Below are 24,854 nucleotides of genomic sequence, written 5' to 3'. Positions count from 1 at the left end.
CTAATAACAACAAAGAGTTCCAGCTTAACTATACTTTTGCCAGCATTTGGTTATTGAAGGTGAAAACATCAAATATATTGTTTTTAATATGTACTTTTCATTACCAGCAAGAGTAAATATTTAACAAATGCCATTTCTACTTTCTCCAGTTTCCCTTCCATTTGTTGACGCCACAGGAGGCAGATCACCTAAGACAAAGCACAGATGACAGATAAATGAAGTTCTATTGCAGATCAGAGCTTATTTGGAAAACGAAAAGCTACTTATTACCTGAGATCAATGAAGAAAATAGCAAACTACTAAAATATTTCTTTATTTGAATAAGGTCAGTGTCATTTTTTAAATTCCAGCTAGCATAAAATAACAATCAGGAAAAAAAAAAAAAAACTTGACAAAATGTTATCCAATTGAAACTGACAATGGATAGAAAATCCTTTTAAATTTTTTTAAATTTTTAAGTAATATCATAAAAGAAATATATTAAACAGGCAACATACAGATCTAAAAAGTTGCAAGAGCTGATTTTACACTAGATCTTATAAATAAAAAAATCCCCAATATAATAATTTGTTTACTATCTCCCTTTGACAAATACATGGACATCTTAATATTCACAACTGCTTTATGTTCTTTACAAAGACCACATCTCTGCAAAGTGGCAGGGCAGGCAATCCCTTATTCAAGTAATTTCTGTTTTCCCCACGTTATCAAAAAGTACAGTTGTCTGAGATGAAACATCAGCACAATCACAACAAGAAAGCAAGGGCTTTAGCTGGCAGGCTTCAAGATGGAAGTTTCCATGGCTTGACCAGGATCTGAACATAAGCTGCCACCAAAGTACCAAGAGCTACAAGTAATAACCTGGATTTAGTTTGTAGTCACTAATGAACCAAGAATTTTAGTAAAAGAAACATTAAGTAAATTTTACATATAAAAGAATCAGTGCACATTTGCTAATAATTTCATTGATAATAAAAAATATTATGCTCTCAACTCAGCATTAAGCCAACAAAAGACCTATTTTTCACTCTCCATTTTAGTGGTTCTCAACCATTAGTGTGCTCAGAATCATCTGAGATGCTTGTTGAACACTGATACTCTGAAGCCCTCCCACCCCTGAGTTTTAATACAGGTGACTTGGAATGGGGCCCTGAAATCTGTATTTTAAACAAGCACTCCATGACCCAGACTGGTCCATGGACTATACTTTAAGAACACTAATATGCCTTTAACACATAACAGAACATTGGTTATTGTGACTTCATGGTAAAGTTTCAAGCTGAATAAAACATTCAAACAATTGGAATACAAATAAGTATATTAATTAAGGGCATCAGCCATTATGTAATTGCATTTTCTTTTTAAAAGTAGCATCATAAACACAACAACTTACATTAAAAATTTTAAATAAATTTTGTTTTAATCCAAGGCACCTGTAAAATACTTGCTGGTGTGAGAGAAGTGACTAAATTCAATTATACATAATAGTACAAAAATGAAAAAATTCTGGCAGTGATTGATTTTTCCACAGACTGAAACACTTTGTTAAAAAATGAGCTACTTGATGATTTTGAGGAAAACAAATTTCAAATAATAAGATAAATGTCCTACATGAACTATTTTACTGATTTTCAAGCAAATTAAATTAATAAGAAAAAAATTCGTACTCATTCTTTTTCATAACAACCATCTCCACTAGTATTAGGAACAATCAGAAGAATTCCCCTTGAATTCTAACCTGAAAAGTATATACTGCATAGATCCTATATTTCTTTAATGTTCAGGCACATGTAACCATGAGCTTTAAAAAATACTGGACTTGGCAGCCTTTATCTCAAGAGGATTTCCCAGGTTCCAGTCTACAACATATTCTTCTGAGGGTAATTTTTTTTTTCATGGAATATGAGTAAATTCTGTGATGATGATGTCTCCAAAACATGAATTTCAAAATGTTAACACAAAGGAGAAATGTGAGAGGAACTTTTTCAACGTTGAAGTGACCAAAGTAGAGTGAGTCGTCATTAGTTATTCTCTTTCTGTGTTCTAGGATAAACACTTACACAAGAAGCAATCCAAGACTGTTCGCACACACAGTGCTAGTTAGGTACTGCTATACTGCACAGTTCTTCACGAAGTCTTTATAGAAATTTTAAACTCATTAACCCAATCTGTAAATGACATTTGAGAGGAATCTTGGGAGGCTTGGAAGAATTCAATAGTACTATTTTATAAAACAGTATTACTCTCGATCCTATGGCAAAGGAAAGAGAATCAAATCACTTTAGGTAAAAGAGTATTTTGAAGCAAGCAAAAGTAAGTCTACACCAGGTGTGAAAACAAAAACTAAATCTGTATTTATAAAATGTCATTTACAGATGGTTTCTCTAACACCCAGAACTATGTACAAAGACTATAAAATCTCCTTCCAGTCTAACATTTCATGGTTAAGTTTACTAACAAGTGCTTTACAACATCCTTAGTTCTGGCATTAAAAGGAAGAAATCAGAAGTATTTTGCTCTATTTTTCAATTTTTGCCCTCAAAAATCTTAAAACTGCTTCTAAATCAAGCCTCCTTAATGTAAGAGTATACAAGGAGTAACAAATCCTGGGTTACACAGAGTAATGTAAACCACAGTGTAGTGGTAGGTTTTGTGAACTCAAAATATTCTTAAAACATGCAATCTGAGCTGAATTACGTTGGACAAAATAAGAGAAATAAATTCCTTAAATTAAAAATATAAGTACAAAAATTATTTTTTATAATATTGAATGAAGACACTCAAGAATATGGGCCATTCTGAAATGAATACATCACCAGGCAAAAATAACCATTAAAAACTATTATCAGAGGAATGTTTTCTTCTAAGTGACTTTTTAGGCAAAATGCAGCTCTTAATTTTTCCCTAAAATTTCCTTTAACGGTGAGATGTAGCATTGATAATCAGAGGGAAAAACATTTCATTAAACATCTGAAGCTTATTAACCACATCATAAAGCTCTGAGACAAAACATTCTTTGATTCCAGAGGGAGCTATATTAAGATTAAAGAACTGCAAAGCCAGGTCTTAGTTTAGGAAATTCCAACCTTTAAGACTTTGGTGACAAAATATGATGGAGAGCTGTTACTTAGACCCATATTCTGGGAGGCAAGAGGACAAGTGTGTTTATGTTAAATAAATAAGCCTCTCCATATTAGAGACTTAGTGGGTTACACTCATATCCATTTTCTATTATTTCTATTTTTTATTTTCTAGTATTTATCCTCTTGTCAATATTTTATTCAGTGGCTACATTCTACTAACCAGTTCACTGAAATTTAAACAGATTTATGTACTATGAATAAATTTACATGTGGTTATCTTTAAGGTTTATTCTTACCGAAAAAAAAATCAATGTTTAAACAATGTTTTATTTTATATAAAATTTAATAATTTAGACTATGAAGTAATTTAAATACTTATAAGTCCCTCAAAAAGACATTTTGTACATACATACATGATGTACACACATGAAAATGGTGGTCAAAAGAATTTTTTGGCAGCTGCTTCTTGCTGAGTCCTACAAAAAAAAAAAAAGAAAAAAGAGAAAAAAACTGAAAGAAGTTCTTCACATTAAACTTTGGAAAGAAACAGGATTGCTTAAAATATCGATGCCTTTGAAATATAAAATACATTAAGATAAGCATATATTCTATGTATGTACTCCAAATGTGAACTGAAATAGACTAGAGATAATATTTGCTTTGTATCTGAAAGTTGCACTATGGGTATATATAACTTCATATAGTATTTCAAATTAAACACAGAAAATAATTATGTCAAATTCCACGAAGACTCACCTATACATGATGTAACCAATGAACAGCAGTGTCTGTACAATTACAAATACGATGAAGTGAACCGTCGATAAACATGATGGAAATGGTGGTAGTTCTGGGCATTTTGATCTTTCATTGGATGGCTATAATTATAATTAGTCAAATTAGTAGCTTGGAAAAAGACATACATGAAACTTTATAAAACTCATGGTTTATTATACAAACAAGTATTTTGATTAATTCTTCCCTAGAAATATCTTCTATCACTTCAACTTTTCTTTTTTTTTTTTTAATTTAAAAATGAAAAAAATTTTAAGAGTAGTTGACATGAGATGGTTTCTACCTTATCACACTGCCTTCTGGCTCTCATCTTCACTAAGAATGATGATAATTTTGAAAGTTTTAGAGATGAGAAGTAATACAAACCACATTCCCCTGAACACTTTCAGTGCACACTTGTTGCACTAGGGTGTTTACCAATAGCCCATCCTTCACTTTCAAAAGTGTTTCAGTTCAGAAAATAAATGGCACAGTTATCCTGCCAATAAACTACAAACATAATAGCTCTTACTTACCATCATTCTCTCCAATCTCACAGCATTCAATATTACTCACTACTGTTCTAAAAAACATTTCTCTTCCTATTTCCATATGTATTGTTCTTGATATAGTTACATCTACCCAGCACAGTTCTTCAGGACATATACATTACCCAAACCATCCTTGGCCTTAGCCATGGATCAGAGAAGATACTAAAATGGTAATCAGAGAATATTTTCATTGAATGATAATGTAAATCCTACATATAAAACTTAACAAAGAAATCAAAATATATAGAAATTTGAAAGACATGGACCAATTCTACCCTGAATAATAAAAATGAACTCCAGCTAGCTGGGCATGATGGGATGATCACAGGTTGGAGGCCAGTCTAAGCAACTTAGTGAGACCTGTCTCAAAATAAAATTAATTAAAAGGGTTGGGAATTTAACTCAGTGGTATAGCCCCAATATCCCCCCTCCCAAAAAAAGGTATTAACACTAACTAATGTTAAAATATTTTCAGCAGAATAAAAGTAGACCATGCATTCTTCCTTTTCTAAGGAAGTCTATAACAGTTACAGAAAAAGAAACAAAGTTACCACATTTCGCTGTACTAAGTTGTCTATGTCCCTCTTCACTATGTGCAGGTGCTCCTTGATGTCCATGAAGTGCTGTGTGGTCTCATAGACTCCTCCTGCAGAACTGGGGTGCTGTATCCCACTGACCAGTCTGACAGTTTCACTCATGGAATTCCTGAAACAGAAAATCTCTTTATATAATGAAATCACTATAAAGATGATTGACTTTTTCAGTCACAGATTTCAAATGGTTATACTTTTTGAAGCTTAATAATCAGATCACATACACATATACACACACAAAAAAAGGGTAAAGAAAGTATTTAAACTCGGAATTGTCTTCAAAACTAGAAAATGATTTATAAAACTACAGCTTAATACTACGGCTTTATTCTTCACTAAAGGCCACCTAAAAATAATACATAGAGAGTACTACCAAATAGTCTATATTAAAACCAGCAACATGGGCTGGGGTTGTAGCTCCATGGTGGAATGCTGCCTAGCACTGAGTTTGATCTTCAGCACCACATAAAAATAAATAAATAAAATAAAGGTTAAATTCTGAATAATATAATGGATATTAATTACTCTTAATAAATTGTAAGAAATCTTTCCAGTGTTTTCATTGTTTTACAGCAAAGGATTAAGTAGACTTGAACTCTGCAAATCCTATGCATTCTAAAGTTTTTCAGGACTGCCCTTGATCAGGTCATCACTGTAAGCACCTGAAATATGCTGCCCAATAAAGAGTTATTTTTCTGGGGTGTTGGGCCTGGCCAGTTTATGCAAACTCTGATTTATGAGAATTCTGTTTTTGTTTGCCTACAGTCATAAAGAAAGTGATGACAGAGTGTTTTCGGTCAGCTACTCCATTTATAATGACTGATCTCTAATAAAACATCCTAGATGTCAAGGCTTGGGTAAGCTTTCCTAGATGGCAGCACTTGGCACATATTGTTTGTCACACATTGCCGTTGGGAGAATTAAGTATAGAAGATCCTTGACTTTCGAAATTTACAGTCTAACAAACCCCTTATAAAACGAAAAATATAAGTTAAAAGTGCATTTAGTACAACTAAGCAACAGCACATCATTGCTTAGCAACCCAGCACACTATAGAGTACTGGTTATTTACCCTCATGACTACATGGGCTGATAGGGTCTGTGGTTAGATGCTGCTGTCTAGTATTACAACTAAGTATTACCCCACACATTGTTAGCCTGGAAAAAGATCAAACTTGAAAATTTGAAGTGCAATTTCTATTGTATGTGTATCACTTTTGTATAATGGTAAAACTGAAAAATTTAAATTGGGGACCATCTGTACCATCTGTGAGAACACTAGCAGAGGACAACCAGAAGCTGGAGCCTCTTTCTCCTGGACTCAACTCTCTGCACCTTTTTTCTTTGCTATTTTGCTTAATACCTTTTTGTTGTATTAAACTATAACCATAAGTATAGCAGTGTTTCTGAGTTCTGCGAATACTTCTGGTAAATCTTAGAATCCTAGGGGACTCTGTAACCCCAAACACAAATCCAACTAGTGTTTTCTCCTTGCAGTTCTACCAGATGGCCCCTATACAAACTAGTGCTTCAACCAGAAGCCAACCAAAGAAGAATCTATTTGTTCCAAATATAAAGGAAAAACTGGTTGGTATGCTGAGATGGTGTGATATTCTCCAACATGATATTATTTTGAAGGGTAATTCTGACTTCATGCAACATTTTGTCTTAACATACTGACTTCAGAATATAATTTAATGCAAGATGTGATTCCACTATTCATATGTAAAATAAGGAATTCTACCAGTGAGTATGCCCTTTCAATATGAATCTGTAAGCATGATAGTAAGAAATTACATTTTTCTTTAAAAATTACAGAAATATAACAGGCTTTTTATTAATAAGGAAATAAATTTACCTGAAAATATCATTATTTTACCTACTAAGCACTTAAAAAGGTATATATTAACACTTATATTACAAATTATCTTCAAGTCTGGAAATTTCTTTTGTGAGGAAAATAAAATACAACTGGCAACTGTTGAAGCTGACTGTGGATACACAGATATTCATTGTACTATTCTATTTCTGTGGATGTTTGAAAATGGCCACAAAATCTAAAACTCAAGTGTCTCTATAATGTTTGCTATTTATTGCTCAGAGTTTATCTCTCACTATTCCTTTTTACCTGTCTTGGCTCTAGCCATTCCTTGAAAAAATATCCTTTCCCTTTAAGCCTCTGGATGTTCTTTCTGGTAAAATCCCTCCACTATAGGTTACCTTTCCTCTACATTCTCCCCTGGATCCTTCCCTAACAAACACAGTCAATCGTCCCACATGGAGACTTTCCTACTTTGGATCTGCACAGATGGATCAGCATAAGCCCCCTGAGAATGAGTTTTATGTCTCTGATTTCCTACCAGTGCCTGCAACTATGGTTCAATTTGGATGAATAAATATAAAGTTATCCCACTCAATTCCTAGAATAAAATTTAATTTAAAAAGAAGAGCTCTACTAGAAGAAAGCAAAAAGAAGAGACTCAAATCTCAGAATTAATTAGAAATAGCATAGTTATGTCAGACTAAATGTTAAGTTTTAAAAAACTGTATTTGACTTAAAGAAGCAATGAAGACTTTAAAACTAGCTATAAAATATCTAAAGTGCTTTCTGAATCAATGTCCTATATTGATTAAAATTTATTTCCATGGCACAAGTGCTCAAGAAAATTCATGAGGCTAAGCTTTTCCATTAAAACACCAATTAAGGATTATATTTTAATACACTTGAAATACTTACCAAGACTAAAACCTCCCATGTAATATAAATTTCTTACATAACTCCATTTAAGAATATTGCTTCCCAGAAGTACGAACTTGCTTACATAGAAATGTCTTTTTAATATACAAAAATTGAGTCTCTTAATGTTCTCTCGTTCAATCAATCATTTGTTTGCCTATGATTCTGCTAACATTTATTTGGTACATGTTATGAGCCAGGCAATTTTTAGGGAAATAAACTGTGTGAGAAAAATGTAATTCCTGCCCTGCTGAGCCAACAGTCTTGCAGGAGAGCAATGTCTTAGAAAAAAATAGAGCTCTGCAAATAAAGATGTGTTGAACTTTCCTAGGCACCTAGAGCAGAGTATTAAAGAATAAGGAGGGGTCTATGAGGCAAAATTGTCGTGAAAGGGGGCATACTTCGTTTAGGGAATAGATCAAGTGAAAAGAGGATAGAAACCCAGAGAAAACATCTTTTAAGAGATGTTGGAAAGAAGAACAATATGTGAAGAAAACTAAGTGGCAGCAGAGAGGCCAAAGAGTGAGCAGTATGCTAGAAATCTTGAAAGGAAAAAGTTTTGAGATGAAGAAGTGGGAAAAGGTTCAATGCTACAGAAAGGAGGCTGAACTACATGCTTTCTAAGACCTCTACAGAAAAAAAAATTATGACTTTATGGGAACATGAAAATCCTTTATAAAGACACAAATCTTCCTTTCCATTAAAAACAAATATTTCCTATCTCTTCACATTTTTCCTAAACCTTAATTCCAAAGAAAAAGCTCTATAGGACCAATTCAAAATTTGAGCTCAGTTTTGGTTAATTTATTGCATGCATGACATTTGTTCTCCACTAGTAAGTGGGAGTTTGTAAGGACTATCAAATATCCTAAGAAATTGCTAACCACTACTTAAACTTTAAGGTGCTCTAATACTACTGCTAAGTGAAACAAACAAAGCACAAGGGTTTCTAGAGTATGAAGACTTAAGAAAATACATATGTGCAAAAGAAAAACAGGAAGAACAAACCAGAAACTAATATAATTGCTTATCAACAGAGATACTGGGAAAAGGTTTGAAAGAAAGGGAGAAAGGACTGAGGAGAGATAGCAGGGAAGAAAGAGAAAGTAATATTTCCTTGGAAAGATATATCCCTGGGGGGGAGGGGGTCTGAATAAGTCATTAATTTAATTGATTGTATTTTATCCATGTTAATTTCCTGGTTATGACAATTATACTGTGGTAATATAAGATGTCAACATTAGGGGAAGATGGGTAAAAGATTTTTATGGAAATTTTCTGTACTATTTTTGCAGCATTTGAAGTCTAAAACAGATGAAAATAAAAAAAATCAAATGTTATGTTACATGATTAAGTTCATTTTCAAAAGAACTCTATTCATTTAGCTAAACTATCTGAATAGCTCAACTATTCAGTTGGCAGTCATGAGTTCACGATATTAAAAAATTTTTAAGTACCAAAAAACAGAATTAAAGAAATACAAATTTTCAGTTATAAGTTGAGTGGTTTTCATCTTTAGATGTCAGGAACATCACCTTCTCTTTAATCCAGTTTAATTTCCTAATCCTAAATAATATACCTTGACATTCTTGTTTGTCAAGGATTATACTGGTCAGGATAGTGCTCTAAAGCATTAGCTTATGGAAACATGAAACTCTGGCTTGTTTTCTCTGCTTAAGGAATTGAGAAATGTTAATCGTCTGCATAAGTAAATCATTCTCATCAGAAACTTATCATTCAACACTCTGATTTTTGTCTAGTCTCTCTTAGGGTACAAGATAAGAATGAAAAAAGAGGCTGTTACACATTATTTCCTTTAAAATGTTTTCATGCCATAAAAAAAAGAATACCTGCATCCAAGTAATTTATATTATAGTCCTACAATGCTAAACATGCTCATTCCCTAGTATTTCTCATAGAATTGCTATATGTCACATTCCATATTCTTTTTTCTACATACAAGCACACACCTGACTCTGTCAAGTTAGCTTTTCTAAAGACATTAAAGATTTTTTTCCAGGTTAAAACTATTAAAAATTTAGATGTTTATAGTTTCTAAATATCAAAAATTCTTTTTTTTAATTATTTAAAACTGATATAATTTCATATTGCTAAATTTCTGGGTTTTTTCCATATTTTATTGTGTATTGTCATTGTGTAATGCACATAATTACATAATGATACATAATGGTGAGATTTGTGGTTATATATTCATACATGCACACAATACAACAATATAATTTGGCCAATATCATTTCGAAGTACTTCCCCTTTCCTTCCTGTCCTCCCTCCCTTTGGTCCCTTTCCTCTATGTTACTGATTTTCCATTGATTTTATTGAGATTCCCCCACTTTTCTTTTTCTTTTTCCTCTCTAGCTTCCAAAATTTTTACTAATTTATATCACAGCATTTCTTGGATAGAGGTGAAATAATTTTGATGATGTGAAAACAAACATATATTAGGTGTTAAAAACAACAATAAACAAACAAAGCAAAAGTAAGAAAAAAAAGTCTATGAACATAATGCTTAAACATGCATTCTATTATGAATTTGAGTCTTCTTTTTCATGAAAAGAAAAGAAATTCTTTTACTTCTTTTCTTTTTTTCACATCTTCATAGATGTATTTTGTATAACGATGAGGGTCTCCTTCTACCATCCATGCAATTCTCCTTCTCCCTCCCTTTCCCTCTCACCCCTCTTCCCTATCTAGAGGTAATCTTCCCATGCTCTTCCTCCCTACCCCATTTTGAGTCACCCCCCTTATATCAGAGAAGACATTCAGCATTTTTTTTTTTTTTGGGACTGGCTAAGTTCACTTAGCATAATCTGCTCTAATGCTATCCATTTCCCTGCAAATGCCATGATCTTATTATTTTTTATTGCTGAGTAATAGTCCATGTGTATAAATGCCACATTTTTTTTTCATCCATTCATCCATTGAAGGGCATCTAGGTTGGCTCCACAGTTTAGCTATTGTGAATTGTGCTGCTATAAACATTGATGTGGTTGTGTCCTTGTAGTATGCTGTTTTTAGGTCCTTTGGGTATAGTCTGAGAAGAGGAATAGCTGGGTCAAATGGTGGTTCCATTCCCAGCTTTCTAAGGAATCTCTATACTGTTTTCCAAATTGGCTGCACCATTAAAAATTCTTATGTTTATAGTCCCCTATTTATAAAATGAATCAAGAATGTGATTGATTCCTCATAATAACACAGTGCATGTATGCATAACCTTCACTAGGATAAAGATACCACTTAACACTGAAACACGACTTTGATGCACTTACTTCATTTCATTTACTTGTCTCAGAATCTCATGCTGAGTTTTCACAACAGTATCCAATTCTTGTTGAGTGATCTGGAAGAAAAAAAGATGGTCAGCTAGCTCAATAATCCTCATTTTATAGCCTTTCTTTTCTACTCTAATACAAGAGAGTCAAAATAAGTCATATTTGCATGTTCCGAAAGCTCACCTGCCCATGCTGCCCTGGGATCCCTGCTCCTCTCTTAGATATTTCTTCTGTCAGGGAAGAGACATATCTTCTCTGTTCATCAAGAATCATATCTAATTGTCGGTTCAGCTGCTTAATTTCAAGATGAATACGATTCTGTCCTTCAAAGATTTGTCTTAGCTCACGATCTCCTACACTCTCAAATATTTCATCCGCTGCAAAGTAATTATGAATTAAAATTAGAATCACCTACATATACTTATATATAGGTGATTACTAAAATACTGTAACCAAACAAAGGGTAAACAGACACCAAAATTAAAACATTTCCAACATAGTAGTATAATCTTCCAAAGAGAAAATGTGTAAATATTTAATTATGACTCTTATTATTTGTTTTTTGCCATTTCTAGTGGCTGAACATTTATAAATTCCATTTAAATTTGTCATTTAAAAGTAATTTTTTCTTTCAAATATATTGTATAATTCTGTCTGTTTGAATAGGCAGAACTAATGTAGGGTGACAGAAATCAAAATGGTGATGGGCTCTGTGGAGAGGGATTTTGATGTGAAGGAGGTACCAGGGAGCTTTCTAAAGTGAAAAAAATATACTGGGTGATAGTTAAGTAGGTGGAAACATTTTTCAAAATTCACCAACTACACTTTTCACATACTTAAAAGAAAGACATTTATGCTTCATTTTTATCTTCTTCAAGTCTGGATGACACTGGTGATCATTACACTACACAGTGTTAAATGTTTGCCACAGGCTTTAAGTACAGCAGTGATTGTTTATGTGCACAGGGAAAACCAGGTAATAAAAACCAGTCTTAACATTTTTGACATTATTAATTTAATAAGCAAGATCTGAATTACATTGGCTTAGAATAGTATTTTATTTATTTATTTATTAGTTTTTGTTGGATATAACATCTTTATTTTATTTTTATGTGGTACTGAGGATCGAACCCAGTGAGTGCCCCGCACATGCCAGGCAAGCGCACTACCGCTTGAGCCCTAGAATAGTACTTTAAAATACTAAATATTCAAGTCCAGGATTCTATTAGTAGTAAGGAGAGAGGTGGATTAGATATCATTTCACATTATTCTGACAATAGTTTTGATAGTTTTTAAGTATTACCTCTATGCTAAAAGGTAAACATAGTACTACTAAAAGGAGAGACATAAACCTTGGATGATTTCATTTAGCAAATACCTGCTGAGCCTCACCAGCACAGTAATGTTCTGGGTACTTTTTAGGTTTAGAGAACATAATAAGTGTAATCCCTGCCCCATGGAGCTCAAGCACTAGTGGTGTAGGATTCATCTATACAACTGTGGCATTCATTACTGACACTTTACTAAGATAAGGTCTCACTTTTAAGGTCTTTCAACTCTTGAGGACTGAAGATTTGCTCATAAATTGTTTCCAAAAAATTACTTAGAGCTTGCTAGGTCAGAGAGCAGGGGGTGAGATAGGAAACACATGGAATCATGCATCCAATTTATAGCCACAATGGATATCAGCTTTGCCACCACTCACCAGGTTGTCCCTGAAGGTCAGGGTGATCCTTCTGGAATTCCTCTTTTTTTTTGTCCAATTCTTGTTGAAAGTGCTCAAATTCCTCCTGATACTTTTCTTTTTCTTTTTCTGAAATTTCTTTATCTGGTGTAGGCTTTATTGGAGTTTAAGAATAAATCATAAAAAAGATAAGAGAACCCGTGAGACATTTCAATATATGTTCTTTTTCTTAAGTTCACTATTCTACCACCAGCTGAAAGGTTAACATAAAATGGTTATTCCTTTTTATAGAAAAAAAACTTTACTCTTGCTACTAATATTAACAACAAAAATAACAATAACCACTACTACTTGCTCTAAGTATACTGTCTCTTTTAATCCTTACATCATGAAATGGCCAGGACAAACATCTGTTCTACCAATAAAAATATTATATACTAGGGAGGTTAAGTAACTTGTACATGACCATACAGCAGGAAGGTCAGTCTTCCCAAGTTTTCAGCCATGAGGCATAACCATTGAAAATTGAAAATACACTTTAAAAAACAAATATATGTACTCACTGGCTCCTTTCCAGGCTCAGTCAATTGGAAAGTCAGAAAAGAAAGAACATCATGGTCATCTACAAATTAAAAAAAAAAAATTCCATAATATATTATTTTTATAGCTGTGAATTTATATTTATTGCTTTTAAAATAATGATAAATAAGCTGTAATTTGATAAAGGCAATGGTTCTCTGTGACCTTAAGGGCAAAAATTCATCTGAAAGATTTATATTAAAAGTAATCCAAATTCACTTTCTTAAACCCTAAATCACAACATTTTAACAACTTTAACATATAACAGATGCTTAACAAATGTCTAATAAGGAATAAACAATAAACAAATAGACAAAATCCTGTTAGTATATTTCCTATACCTAACTGTCTCTGAGTCTATTTCATCACATGTATTGGTTATTGCCTTTCATATTTATTTTACTCACATGGAAGCCACAAATAACTTAATGTTTTATCTAAAATCACATAAAATCAAATTAATGTCAAGGTGTTTAAGCTGAAAGCAGAGACTCAGCAGGTTGTCCTGGTTAGTTACATCCACAGAGTAGAACAATTATCTACAGTGTGCATCAGTCTTCATGCTTTCTACTACTCACGGAAGTCGAGAGATGCAGGCACATTCAATCCAGAAAACTGTGATTCTTCACAGTACACTGAGAAACTTGAACAGAAATCATGTGGTCTAAAAGGACAGGGATCAGACCTTCTTGGGCTAACCATTATAGGCCATATGATCTTCAGAACCTTTCACATAAAATTTGACAAATTCATCTAAAAATAGGAAAAATGTGGTCTCTCTTTCCGCCCTCCCTGGGTTGCAGAGAACGATCCATACATTTGAAAAGTATTTAAAACTACAATGTGCCATATAAACACAAAATTGGGTTAATGTGGAGTAACTTCATTTATTACCACACAAGGGAAAAAATGATCACTGAATCTTGGTATAAAGTTTGGTCCCCAAATAAAGTTTCCTCAGATTGCCAAACTCACTTATATATGATGTGACAACACTTAGGGTCCTAAAACATATGACAATTAACCTTTTATAGATTCAAATTTAAATATGTTTCCTTTGCTGTAAAACAGTACCCAAACTAATGCTGTAAGTTGGATACTTGTATGCATCCCTAGCCAACTGTATACTTATAAAACAATGAGAGCTGTCCCAACAGAGCCAAAGACGCACAGTAGACTATGGGAAGGCTTCAAATAGTCTTAAAAGGTTACATGCAAACAAGTTTACATATCTCCAACATATATTATTATGTATAAAACTCAATTCACTAACTTTCAATATTAAAAAGATAGCATGTTTTACCTGCAAGACCTCCCGTTGCAGCAGATATTCCAAAATACCCTTGTGGAGGGATCACCATATTTTCTACTTTGGCGCAAAATTCATAATCATTTCTATTTGGTGTAAAGCCATTATTGATCATTACCTAGAAAGACATACTACAGCTATAGCTTTTACAATGGACAGTGTAAAATGATCTACAGTTAGTCAATTTGTTCAACTTTGCTTCCTTCAAGGCCCTGGGTTCAATCCACAACATCATAAATAAATAAACAAACAAACAAACAAATAAATTAATTAAAAACAAATAAAAATTTGCTTCCTTTCACTATTATAAAGGGTAATTTTAAATAACCTCACTTACTTAATATTATCATACAATAAGATATTCCATTTGTTTTTTACCCACTGTGTCAAATGTTTAAAATGTGAAAATTTTGATAATTTTTCATTCAAATTTTCTAAAATGAAATATGACTCACTTGCTCTTTAAAAAATTATTCTCTTTGTATGGTTTATTCAGAAGAGAGATCATATTTGTTCTGAAACCCCAGTGACAGAGCTAAAACCGAATAGGTTAAGTGTGCAAGTTTAACTACACCTCATAGAGAATTAAATAGATTGCTTCAACAAGTAGTGAGCTCTTCTTTATTATGTAAATGAAGTAATTGGGCTGTTATAGGTTAGCAGAAACAGCAAAAGTAACAGAAGTCTCTAAAAGGACATCCAAGTTTCTTCTCAGTAGAATGTATATTTGAAGTAACGACCCTAAATTTCTTAAGAGAATCTTGGAATTCTCAGAAAGTATAGGGATCCAGTAGACACATGAACACTCTTCCCATCAACCCAGTCAAGTTGTGGTTTCACCTCTTCATTCCTAACAACCCCATCACTAGCCCTACCCCAAAAGATAGCCACTGAAATTGGAGTGGCCACAAAAGGAGTAGGTCCATGGCATGGACCAAGGGCACCTGTATCACTACTTCTAGGGTCAAAGTTTTGTCACAGACAATTAAGGTTAAATCACACAAGTGAAATGTTATAGAACTCTGTCCAAAAAAGAATAAAATATCCATCAATGGAAAAGGTTATTCTCCATGTAATGTAATATAAAAATATGTGGACTAAAAACTAGTTAAAATTAATTTTAAAGAACACTGGCCATATAATTAACTAATATTAATATTTGTTTCTTTTTATTGGAAATAATCCTGTTTCAGTTTATATCATTTGCAACTTGTCTTTATTGTCTTGTTCTTAATTTTTTTAAAAATGTATAACATATTCATTGTACTATGAGTTAGGAGGACATCAGGACTGGGATTGTAAAGCCCACGTACTATGTGTTCATAATTAATGCCAGAACATCCACTTCATGCTTGCAATATCTTTTTCTTTTCCCTCCAATGTCAAAACAACTGGGACAAGCTGAGATGCAAATACTAACTTAAACATTTCTCGAGTACCTAACATGGGCACAATATTAATGATTTTGAGAATCATAGGATAAAATACCTGCCTGTGGCTATAACCATATTGGTAAGAAAAGATATAACATAGAGTTAACTAGCAATTCAAGACAGCACATTTCATCAAAGACCAAAAAAAGCACTAAAAATAAAATAAAATAAAATAAAACTTTAAGAGTTTAGGGGAAATATATCATTATAAGCTGATGTTTGGGAAATCTGTGGAAAAGGGATCTGAGGCAGTATGTTCAAAGCTGAGTATGGTCAGTCAAGTACAGAGAAAAGGAGAGAACATCACTGGAAGGAACAACAGGCTGAGCAAACACTCACAGGCTAGACCCAATAAGCTGCATTAGGAGTCTAGCATGTCCAGCTTGTTCTGCAGCATGTAACTTCAAACACCAGCCTACAGTTATCTGTAGAAATTAGGCAACAAAAGAATTCCAGGGCCAAATAAGTCCGCAGAATGTGAGGCTTATTAAAGGTTTATTTATTTATCCTTTCTTTATGAAGGAATTTTAAATATGCTAATACATATAGCAAAACCCAATCTCATCTTACTAGGAAATTTTGGGGGGAAGTAGTACACTCTGCAGGAACTGCTGGTGGGGTGGGCCCCTCATTGTATAGATTGTGTAGAATCATGCAGGCAGCCTCTCTGAGATCTTAAGTGAGCATCTACTCACCATGTGAATATCTGCTGTCTGAGCTTTATCCATATGAAGGTAAGTGTGACTTAGTGATGACCCTAATAAAACTGTACAGGATGAATAGTAATTATAGTAAAACCTATGTCCAGCCTAACACCCTGGACATATCCTCTATAATGAGATCTCTAACAGCTTGGAATTTAAGATCAAGCCAATATAGTTTTCCAAAGGGCTGGGAGTGTGGTTCAATGGCAGAGCACTTGTCTAGCATCCATGAAACCCTAGGTTCAAATCCACATACCTGTAATTTCTTTTTCTCTAAAGAGCTAATTTTCAGTGTTTCATAAATAGGAGTTTAAGGCTAGCTCATGATTTAGGAAAAGAAAAAGTTCACAAAAGATACGATAACATCTTTAAAAAGCAAAGTTTACAATGCATTGATGATCTTAGTTATTAGAACTGCCCGTTGGATATAGCCATCTATGTTTTATGCTAAATTCAATTTATCTATAATTAAACCATGTACCAACCCTCTCATTTCCATTTTTCCCCAAACACAAACAAAGATAACTGCTACTTTGCTAGGAAATGGTACCAATTAGTTGTCTAATGGGCAGACATTCAGGAACTATCTTTCACTCTACAACTCTATTTGTACCTCAACCCATGGCAAACTGAACTAAGTTAGTCCTACAGTCTCCACCTGCTCCTCATCTCTCCTCTGCCTTCCCTTTGGCACCACCTTAGTGGAGACCACAAGTGGAGTCTTGCATTTAAGATGGAGCTGGGTTTACATCAGAGTTCTCCGAGTTATTCAGTATGATAATATTGAAATTATTCAAAATCTCCTATATTCAATTTCATTTAAGATGGAGATGCATATGCCACAGGGCTATTTAAAAAACTGCACATAAAGTACAAAGCACAGGCCTGGAACTTTTCAGAGTCAAGTAGTCAAAATTGGCTTATCCTTTAAGAACACTAGGACCTAAGTCATCTTTCAAAATTGTAAATCTGATCATTTCACTTTCTGCTTAAAACTGAACTTTCTTAAAAGTTCTTTACAGGATAAACTACAGGACACCCTGTGCAAGGTGTATAACTGCCAAACTTTCAAACTTGCTTCCCCCAGGTGTCCTCTATAAGTCAAAGCAAACTCTGTCTCAAATATTTCAATTTCTCTCAAGGCCCTATGACTGCTTTCTGTGCCTAGAAGACACACACACCCTACCCCAAACTTCCTGCTCCTGCTTTAAAATGTAGCTTAACTCTGAGAAGCTATTTTTTACCTTCCCCACTCCCACATCAGAGTTACAGAATTTCACTCCTACAATTCCTCAATGTGCTTGTAGTCTTTGTTACATAGCATGCTAATGCTACATGTGTCTCCAGAATTAGACTATAAGCTTTCTGGGGAGAATGACCTTTGTCTTACTCCTACTTCCCAAAGACTAGCATATATACATATAACATGTCACATAGAGCATGGTGCTCAAATGCCTACTGACCAAATGGAAACCTGCTGGCAAGTTCTTAAATAGATGCCTACATATACCAAGCTCTGAAGCCATGTCTGTTCTCTTAGAGTAACACTGATCAGCACATAAACAATATCCACATTTAAGTCCATTTAATTTCAATCAAATCAAAAAGAATTCAAGAAGAAAAGTCATACTAGAATATTATTCATTTGATTACTACGACTTACTGTCAGAGTTTTCTGGTAATATACAATCTTCGCCCGAACAGGATAGGGTTTATTGCGAAAGTCCCTCAGACAACTTGCTAGGGCTTGCGTGGCACCATCACTAGAGTGTAAGAGAAAGGAAAAAAAGAAACTTAGAAAGCTTTTCAATATTTAAAAATTCAGGAAGATTAAAATAATAACAAGTTATGATAAAATCTTAGGATACTTATTTCAACTTTTTATTTATTTAGAGGATATAAAGGTGGCACAAATTTTTTCCTGCCAGAACTTTGAGTGACATGAGAATCAATGTTATTATGTGCTGACAGCAAGGAGAGATATACCATTCTGTATGAGGCTAGGACAGAGGACCTCTACCATAGGGCAGAATCCAAATTCCTTATAGAGCTTTTAAAAATGCAGATCCATAGACTCCACCAGAAATGAACTAAAGTAGAATAGAAAGGAGAATGCCCAGGTACCTCTACTTTAGATAGCTCCAGAGAGAGCGGTGATGAACTACCAGGGTTGAAAATAACTAAGGCAGGAAATAGCAAACTACAGCAAGGATAAGTAATGTTTCTTGCAGTTCACTGACTAACTAAGAGGTAATTCCTATATAACAAATATGTGAAAATAAAAAATGTACATTCCTAGTTCACATACATTATAAATACACTGAACACTCAGATCCTTTGTAACCCACAATATTTAGAATGAATAAAGTGGTATAAATTGTGTATTCATTAGTTTGGTCAAGGCTCAACTTTAGTTTTAAAATTAATAAAGCTGAAAAAGTAAGACTAGTGAAAGCCAGGAAGATCCTATAAACCTTCAAAAATATTGTATAATATAATTTTAGGTTAAATAAATATATATTTTAAGTTTAACATATGATGTGATTCATAGAAACAATTTTAACCCATGTGGTTTCATTGTTCCAGATGTGGAACACCTATAAGCACATAAATATTATATAATCATATTATATGCAATATAATTATATAATAATTATAACTATATTATATAATTATAATAATTTCAATTATATAATGTATATAAACTCTAGATTTATATAATTTATATAATGTATATAAACTCTATGATTCCAACCTATTTTAATGTACCTATGTCAATTTCATTAAGATATTCAGATGTGAAAACTTGGGACTAATGGGTTGGGACACAGTCAAATTAAAATAAGATCCATTCACTAAGTTACAAAATGACATTGTAAGAAAAAGAATAATCTTAATTGCAAAGTATTCAGGATATGAAACAATATTTTTCATGCAATTTCTGAAGAGAAGCTAAAATGAGAAACATTGTAAGATCATATACTTACTTTTGATGGTCATAATGGATTTGTCCATTGTTGCCTACAATAACTATAGCAGGATTATTTTTCTAAAAATAAAGAGAATGCATTTGTTTTAAAGGCCTTAATAAAAAAATTCTAGATCATTCTTATACTATGAAGTCTCTTATATCTCTAAAATTCTAGAACTCAAAATTTTAAAATAATATGGCCTTTGCATTCAAGGAATTATTAAAGTTCTTTGAATTGCTAATAGGGATCACTGAAAGTCATGGAAGAAAAAAACCAGCTAAAGGGAATGTCATTAATCTTAAGGCTACTGCTAAACCACAGTTAATGTTTACAATATGTAAGTACATTTTGTTCTTAACTGTTTTAGGAGAGATCTGGTCTGATCAAAAAGAGAGATTGACATGAAAAGATGTTACATGAGCTAGCAATAAGTCATGCACATGAACACTGTGATGAGAGCAAACTTTCAAAAGTCTTCTAAACACAACTGTTTTCCCTGCCTACATTTAATGTTTCAGGTTTATCCAGCAATATTATTAAGCACATTACAGGGGTGGTGGGGAAGGCAGTCACTGCAAAGTTCTAAGGCTCCATTATGACCTCCATCTGGTTTATGAAAAATTGTATCTGGATAGCTCAGTTGCTAAATTCTCAGTTGCTAAATTAAAACTAATTACCATATTTAAAATATCACCTGCCAAGTTTGCCACAATTAAACTCATGAGTCTCAAATAAGGTATATTTCTCATAATCTAACTTTGCTAGCAGATATAACAAAGTCTGTAACTGCTTTTAAAATAAATATACCTTTCCATCATTGTCAAAAGAATCAAAAAATATTCCAACGCCATTCCACATATCAGCTGATCCAAACACAGGGCCCTCCAAGCCTTGATTTTCTGTATACCAAACTGCCTGAAAATACATAATAGGGAACCATTAGGTCAGTGGTGTGTACATTTATATTAATTTTCTAAGTAACAGAAATGATCTTACTAGGCCATCGGCTCCAATTCGACCTCTTCCAGTCACTCGAAATGTCACCTCCAATTCCCAGTTCTCAAAGGCTGCTTTTGTCTTTGTCCACACTGACCCTCTTTGGCTTTTTAAAGATGGTGCTATTCGAATTTGATCTGAACTTGCAATAGCATCTATAGCAGAAACAAGGAAAGAAAAGCTTTAAATTATAATTAGATAAAATTCAACACATCATCACCAAACTACTACATATTTAAAAAACTAATTTTAACTTAGTAAGCTGAACAATAATTTTATTAAGAAATAATTTCATATTAACAGTTTCAACTTTGAAACTTTAGGCCTAATGCCTCTTTTATCTTTGGAACACTGAAGTATCTCTGTAAAAGTAAAATAAAATAAAATAAACCTATAACAACACATTTAATATTCCACGACAAGAGGAAGGAAATTATGACTTAAAAGGCAAACTACCTATTTGATTCTCATAATATTTTTTAAATACCTCAAAAATCTGCAAATATTTTTTTAAAAAACTGTGCAACATATTTATTTATTGGTTTACAAATGTTAAAAAGTCTTAAACATTTTGAAAAGAACATACCACTAGGAATCAAAAGACTTGTTCCTAGTCTCAGTACAGCTGGGACTTTGAACAAATAAATTCTCTTACTCTCTTGGGTTCACCATATGTTCACCTGTAAAATGAAGGGGCTGAGCTTGATCACTTCCACAAACATTCCAAAAGTTATATGCAAAATATTCTGCATATATGCATTTTTCAAGGAAGAAAGTCAACTAAATTTCAATTCAGTAAGCCATTCTTCAGCTTTGGCAGATTCTGAGAGAAAATGGTGATCCCCAAAGTAGTGGTTTGCACTTCCAATCTGAGCTGAAGTGCTAGCTCCGCCACTAACTAGCAGGTTAATCTTAGGTAAGTTATTTCATCTCTCTAACAACCTCAGAGGCATATAAGGGGTTATAAAAGTGCACATACAGGCATACCTTGGAAATACTGCCGATTTGGTTCCAAACCACTGCAATAAAGCAGTTTTTACACATTTTTTTTTTTTTTGGTTCCCAGTGTCAATATAAAAGTTATATTGACAGTACACTCTAGTCTATTAGATGTATGAGAGCATAATATCTAAAAAAATACATACCTTAATTAAAAAGTAACATTATTAAAAAAGCTAATGATCATCTAAGCTGTTTTAAAAAAATGGAGCCAACAGACTTGCTGGAAATAGGACTGTCACATATCTTTGTTTTGTAAAAAAAAACAATCTATGCAAAATGCAATGAGGTATGCTTATACGTATTTCAATCCTCCCATTCTTGAATTAGATAATTATTAAAGCATGATTAGGCCTAAAATTTGAAAAGTTCTGCATAACCTTTCAGATATTAAACTATTATTTATGCTGGGAAATAAAACTATAATATCACTTTATAGGCAGGAAAAACTGAAAAAAAAAAGTAAAGTTGAAATGCTTCAGTATGATCACTCACTTTTGTCATTATCATTTTCAAACACTGAATGGTTGAGAGGAAGGCACCAGAAAGAGTACTGGACAGATAATCAGAACACCAAGATTTGAGTTCAATTCTAGAGAAACCAGCTATGTAACCTCTTCCAAGAAACTTTACCTTTCTGAACATCAATTTTTCCATATGTAAAACAGATAACACCTGTCTTATCTACTAAGGAGCAAATTGGAAAAATGAAGGTGAAGAGAGATTTGAGAGCTATAGTTACAAAGTATCATTTTTTTTTTGCCCTTATGGACCCATGTGTACCAGCAGTACAAAAGGACATTAGAACTAAGAAAGACAAACATGATAGATTTTATCTTAATTTAGGGCTAAACACTAAGGGCTTTGTTTAAATTAGATCCTAAAATCTCTCTACTTTTTGTCTTACATAATGGATTGCAGGGCCAAATGAAAATGGGGGGGGGGGAATGAACAATGGCAGAAAGAGAACAGTAAGACTATAAAAATTAGAGTAGTGATGCAAGCAAGGGACATTCATAGCAGTAACTCCCAGAGTCAGTACACAGATTAAGTCACGGTTAAAATACTAATCTCTTTATTTCAAATATAGTCTAGACAAACAATTTAAATGCATTAAGGTACATTATCCTGAATTTTTGCATCACACAAGATTAATAGGTTATGGCTCTATAAAGAAAGTCAAAGTAACTTTGGTAGTTGATTAACATTCCTAATTTGTGGATATGGGAGAGAGAGAGAAAAGTAGGCAGATAATGGAGAGGTGCAAAAGTGAAAAAGTATGAACAAATCCATTACTACTGAAAAATTAATCATCATTCCTATCCTCCCTAAAACACTGAAAGCAAAAGATCCAAAACCTTGTGTTTAGTATAATCTGCATCATCTTTGTGTATCAACAATGATGTTATCTTGATAACAATTGCCCACCATTATCCTTTTGCCCAGTGGGCTCATAATATATAACTGCTGAGTTAACAACATAATTGCACTCGGATTCAAACACTTGATGACTTGGTAATTAAATCAAATTGAAATTTATACCATATAATTACATATTAATTTGCAGGTAATGGCCCTTCCCAAAAGAGTGCTTTCTATTTAGTACTTACTTTCTAGAAATGAAACATTTTATTTCAAGCACTGGATAATCTAGAAGGATGTATACAAGCCTTATATAAATGATTGCTTAATCTCACATACAGATGGAATTCAAACTGCCAGAGTTCTCATGTCATCAAAAGGCATTGGCCACTTGTTTTAAAGGGTGTATCTGATGGTCACTGAACAGAGGTTATGACATGCCAAGTGGTAGGACTGATTCCTTAGTCAGCAGTGACACATCAGCACTAGAACCTGCAGATATGCTCTAACAAGACTCTCTTATCGATAAGAGAGCCAAAACATGGTGAATAAAACTTGAAGCAGAACTTCTATTTTTTTTTCCTTAAAAGGAGAAGATATAATGCTATTCTTAGCCAGGTTCAGAAATAATCAATACAAAAAAATCTTCTACTACATAATAAAGCATAAGTGTGACTATAAAGTTACATAATGCAAAGATCAAAGACCACACCAAAGTCAGTAAGAGAGGCAAAGGTGTAGGTCTAACAGCTTAATAACGTCTTCTGACGTGCAAAAACTTAAAAATTACTTTAAAATCAATCTTTGTATTCTCTGGAGTCTTCAAATGGCATTGAGTACAAACCTGAGCATTAACCATTGCTAACAACACTGGAGAAAAGTAAGCAGGAGAAAGGAGGCTGATGAAACAGGTCTCAGGTTGGGATGGCTGTGGGTGGGGAACGTGTCCCCCAGAGATGTGGCATCAGGGTGAAACGTGACACCCAAAAGTGAGTTTGAGGGCTGGGATGTGGAAGGAAGTAACAAAACACTTCTAGACCAAACGGATAGTACCGAGGAGATCAAAGAAGTCATGAGGTGGATGACAGTGGACAGAATGCTGAGAAGGCTCTCGGAGGCTGGCGGGGGAACTTGCAGGCCAGAGGAACCTGGGGTTGCAGAGAGGTTCCCCACCACAGCGCATACAGTGTGCAACAGCTGGAAAGGGACCCTCACCACACCAGGGTATCCGCGCAGAGAAGGCGAAAGGAGGAGGCGGAAGGCGGAGAGGGGACCCGGGCCTCCCGCCCCCTTCCCGGGCTTACTCCCCGCGTGGGCCCAGAAGGGCACGGTCCCATCGCTCTGCACCAGGTGCGGCCCCTTGAAGCTGTATTTGTACTCGAAACGGCGATGTGGCATCACAGCCGGCGTGTCCGCAGCACCGGCGGCCGCGGGGTCGCCTCCCATGCCGTCGCCCCGGACGAAGCGACTGAGTGACAGCAGCAGGGCGCAGAGAAGCGGCAAGGCTCTGGCCTGGGGACCCCTTAGCCTGGATCCCGCCATCTTGGATTCTGGGACGCAGAGGCCGGCGGGAGAGGGAGGGGCGCGGGAGGCTGCAATGGCCAACAGGGCGCTCGCTGATTGGCGGAGCCTGGGAGACCCGTAGGGCAAAGGGTGAGCTCCGCCCCCGGCCACCCCTATCCACAAGGCCTCCCGGCCCGGAGCATCAGTGGGCGGGGATGAGGGGGCGGGGCCTGGGAGGGGGCGGGGCCTGGAGGCAGCAAGGTCCGCGAGCTCTGCGCCGCCGGG

The 24,854-nt window shown here is 34.4% G+C and overlaps 1 protein-coding gene across 2 annotated transcripts; it reads right to left on the bottom strand.

Moving 5' to 3' along the window:
- Positions 1 to 68: 68 nt before the first annotated feature.
- Lman1 (lectin, mannose binding 1) lies at positions 69 to 24,646 on the bottom strand. 2 transcript variants are annotated; one of them, XM_013357604.4, is made up of 14 exons: positions 24,371 to 24,646; positions 20,706 to 20,860; positions 20,517 to 20,624; positions 19,725 to 19,786; positions 18,401 to 18,500; positions 14,595 to 14,718; positions 13,276 to 13,334; positions 12,734 to 12,866; positions 11,212 to 11,405; positions 11,026 to 11,096; positions 4,960 to 5,113; positions 3,840 to 3,961; positions 3,497 to 3,559; positions 69 to 188 (listed from the first exon to the last, which is right to left on the bottom strand). In XM_013357604.4, exons 1-13 carry the CDS (start codon positions 24,606 to 24,608, stop codon positions 3,523 to 3,525), a joined length of 1,557 nt encoding a protein of 518 aa, XP_013213058.1. In that variant the 5' UTR covers positions 24,609 to 24,646; the 3' UTR covers positions 69 to 188; positions 3,497 to 3,522. The 2 variants fall into 2 exon arrangements, with proteins under 2 accessions (XP_013213058.1, XP_005323076.1); XM_005323019.4 differs by lacking the exon at positions 69 to 188 and having other exon boundaries at positions 298 to 3,559.
- Between the last annotated feature and the right edge of the window lie 208 nt (positions 24,647 to 24,854).

The sequence above is a fragment of the Ictidomys tridecemlineatus genome, chromosome 13 (assembly GCF_052094955.1).
Source record: "Ictidomys tridecemlineatus isolate mIctTri1 chromosome 13, mIctTri1.hap1, whole genome shotgun sequence".
Lineage (NCBI taxonomy): Eukaryota > Metazoa > Chordata > Mammalia > Rodentia > Sciuridae > Ictidomys > Ictidomys tridecemlineatus.
This window is presented reverse-complemented; position numbering and strand designations above follow the sequence as displayed.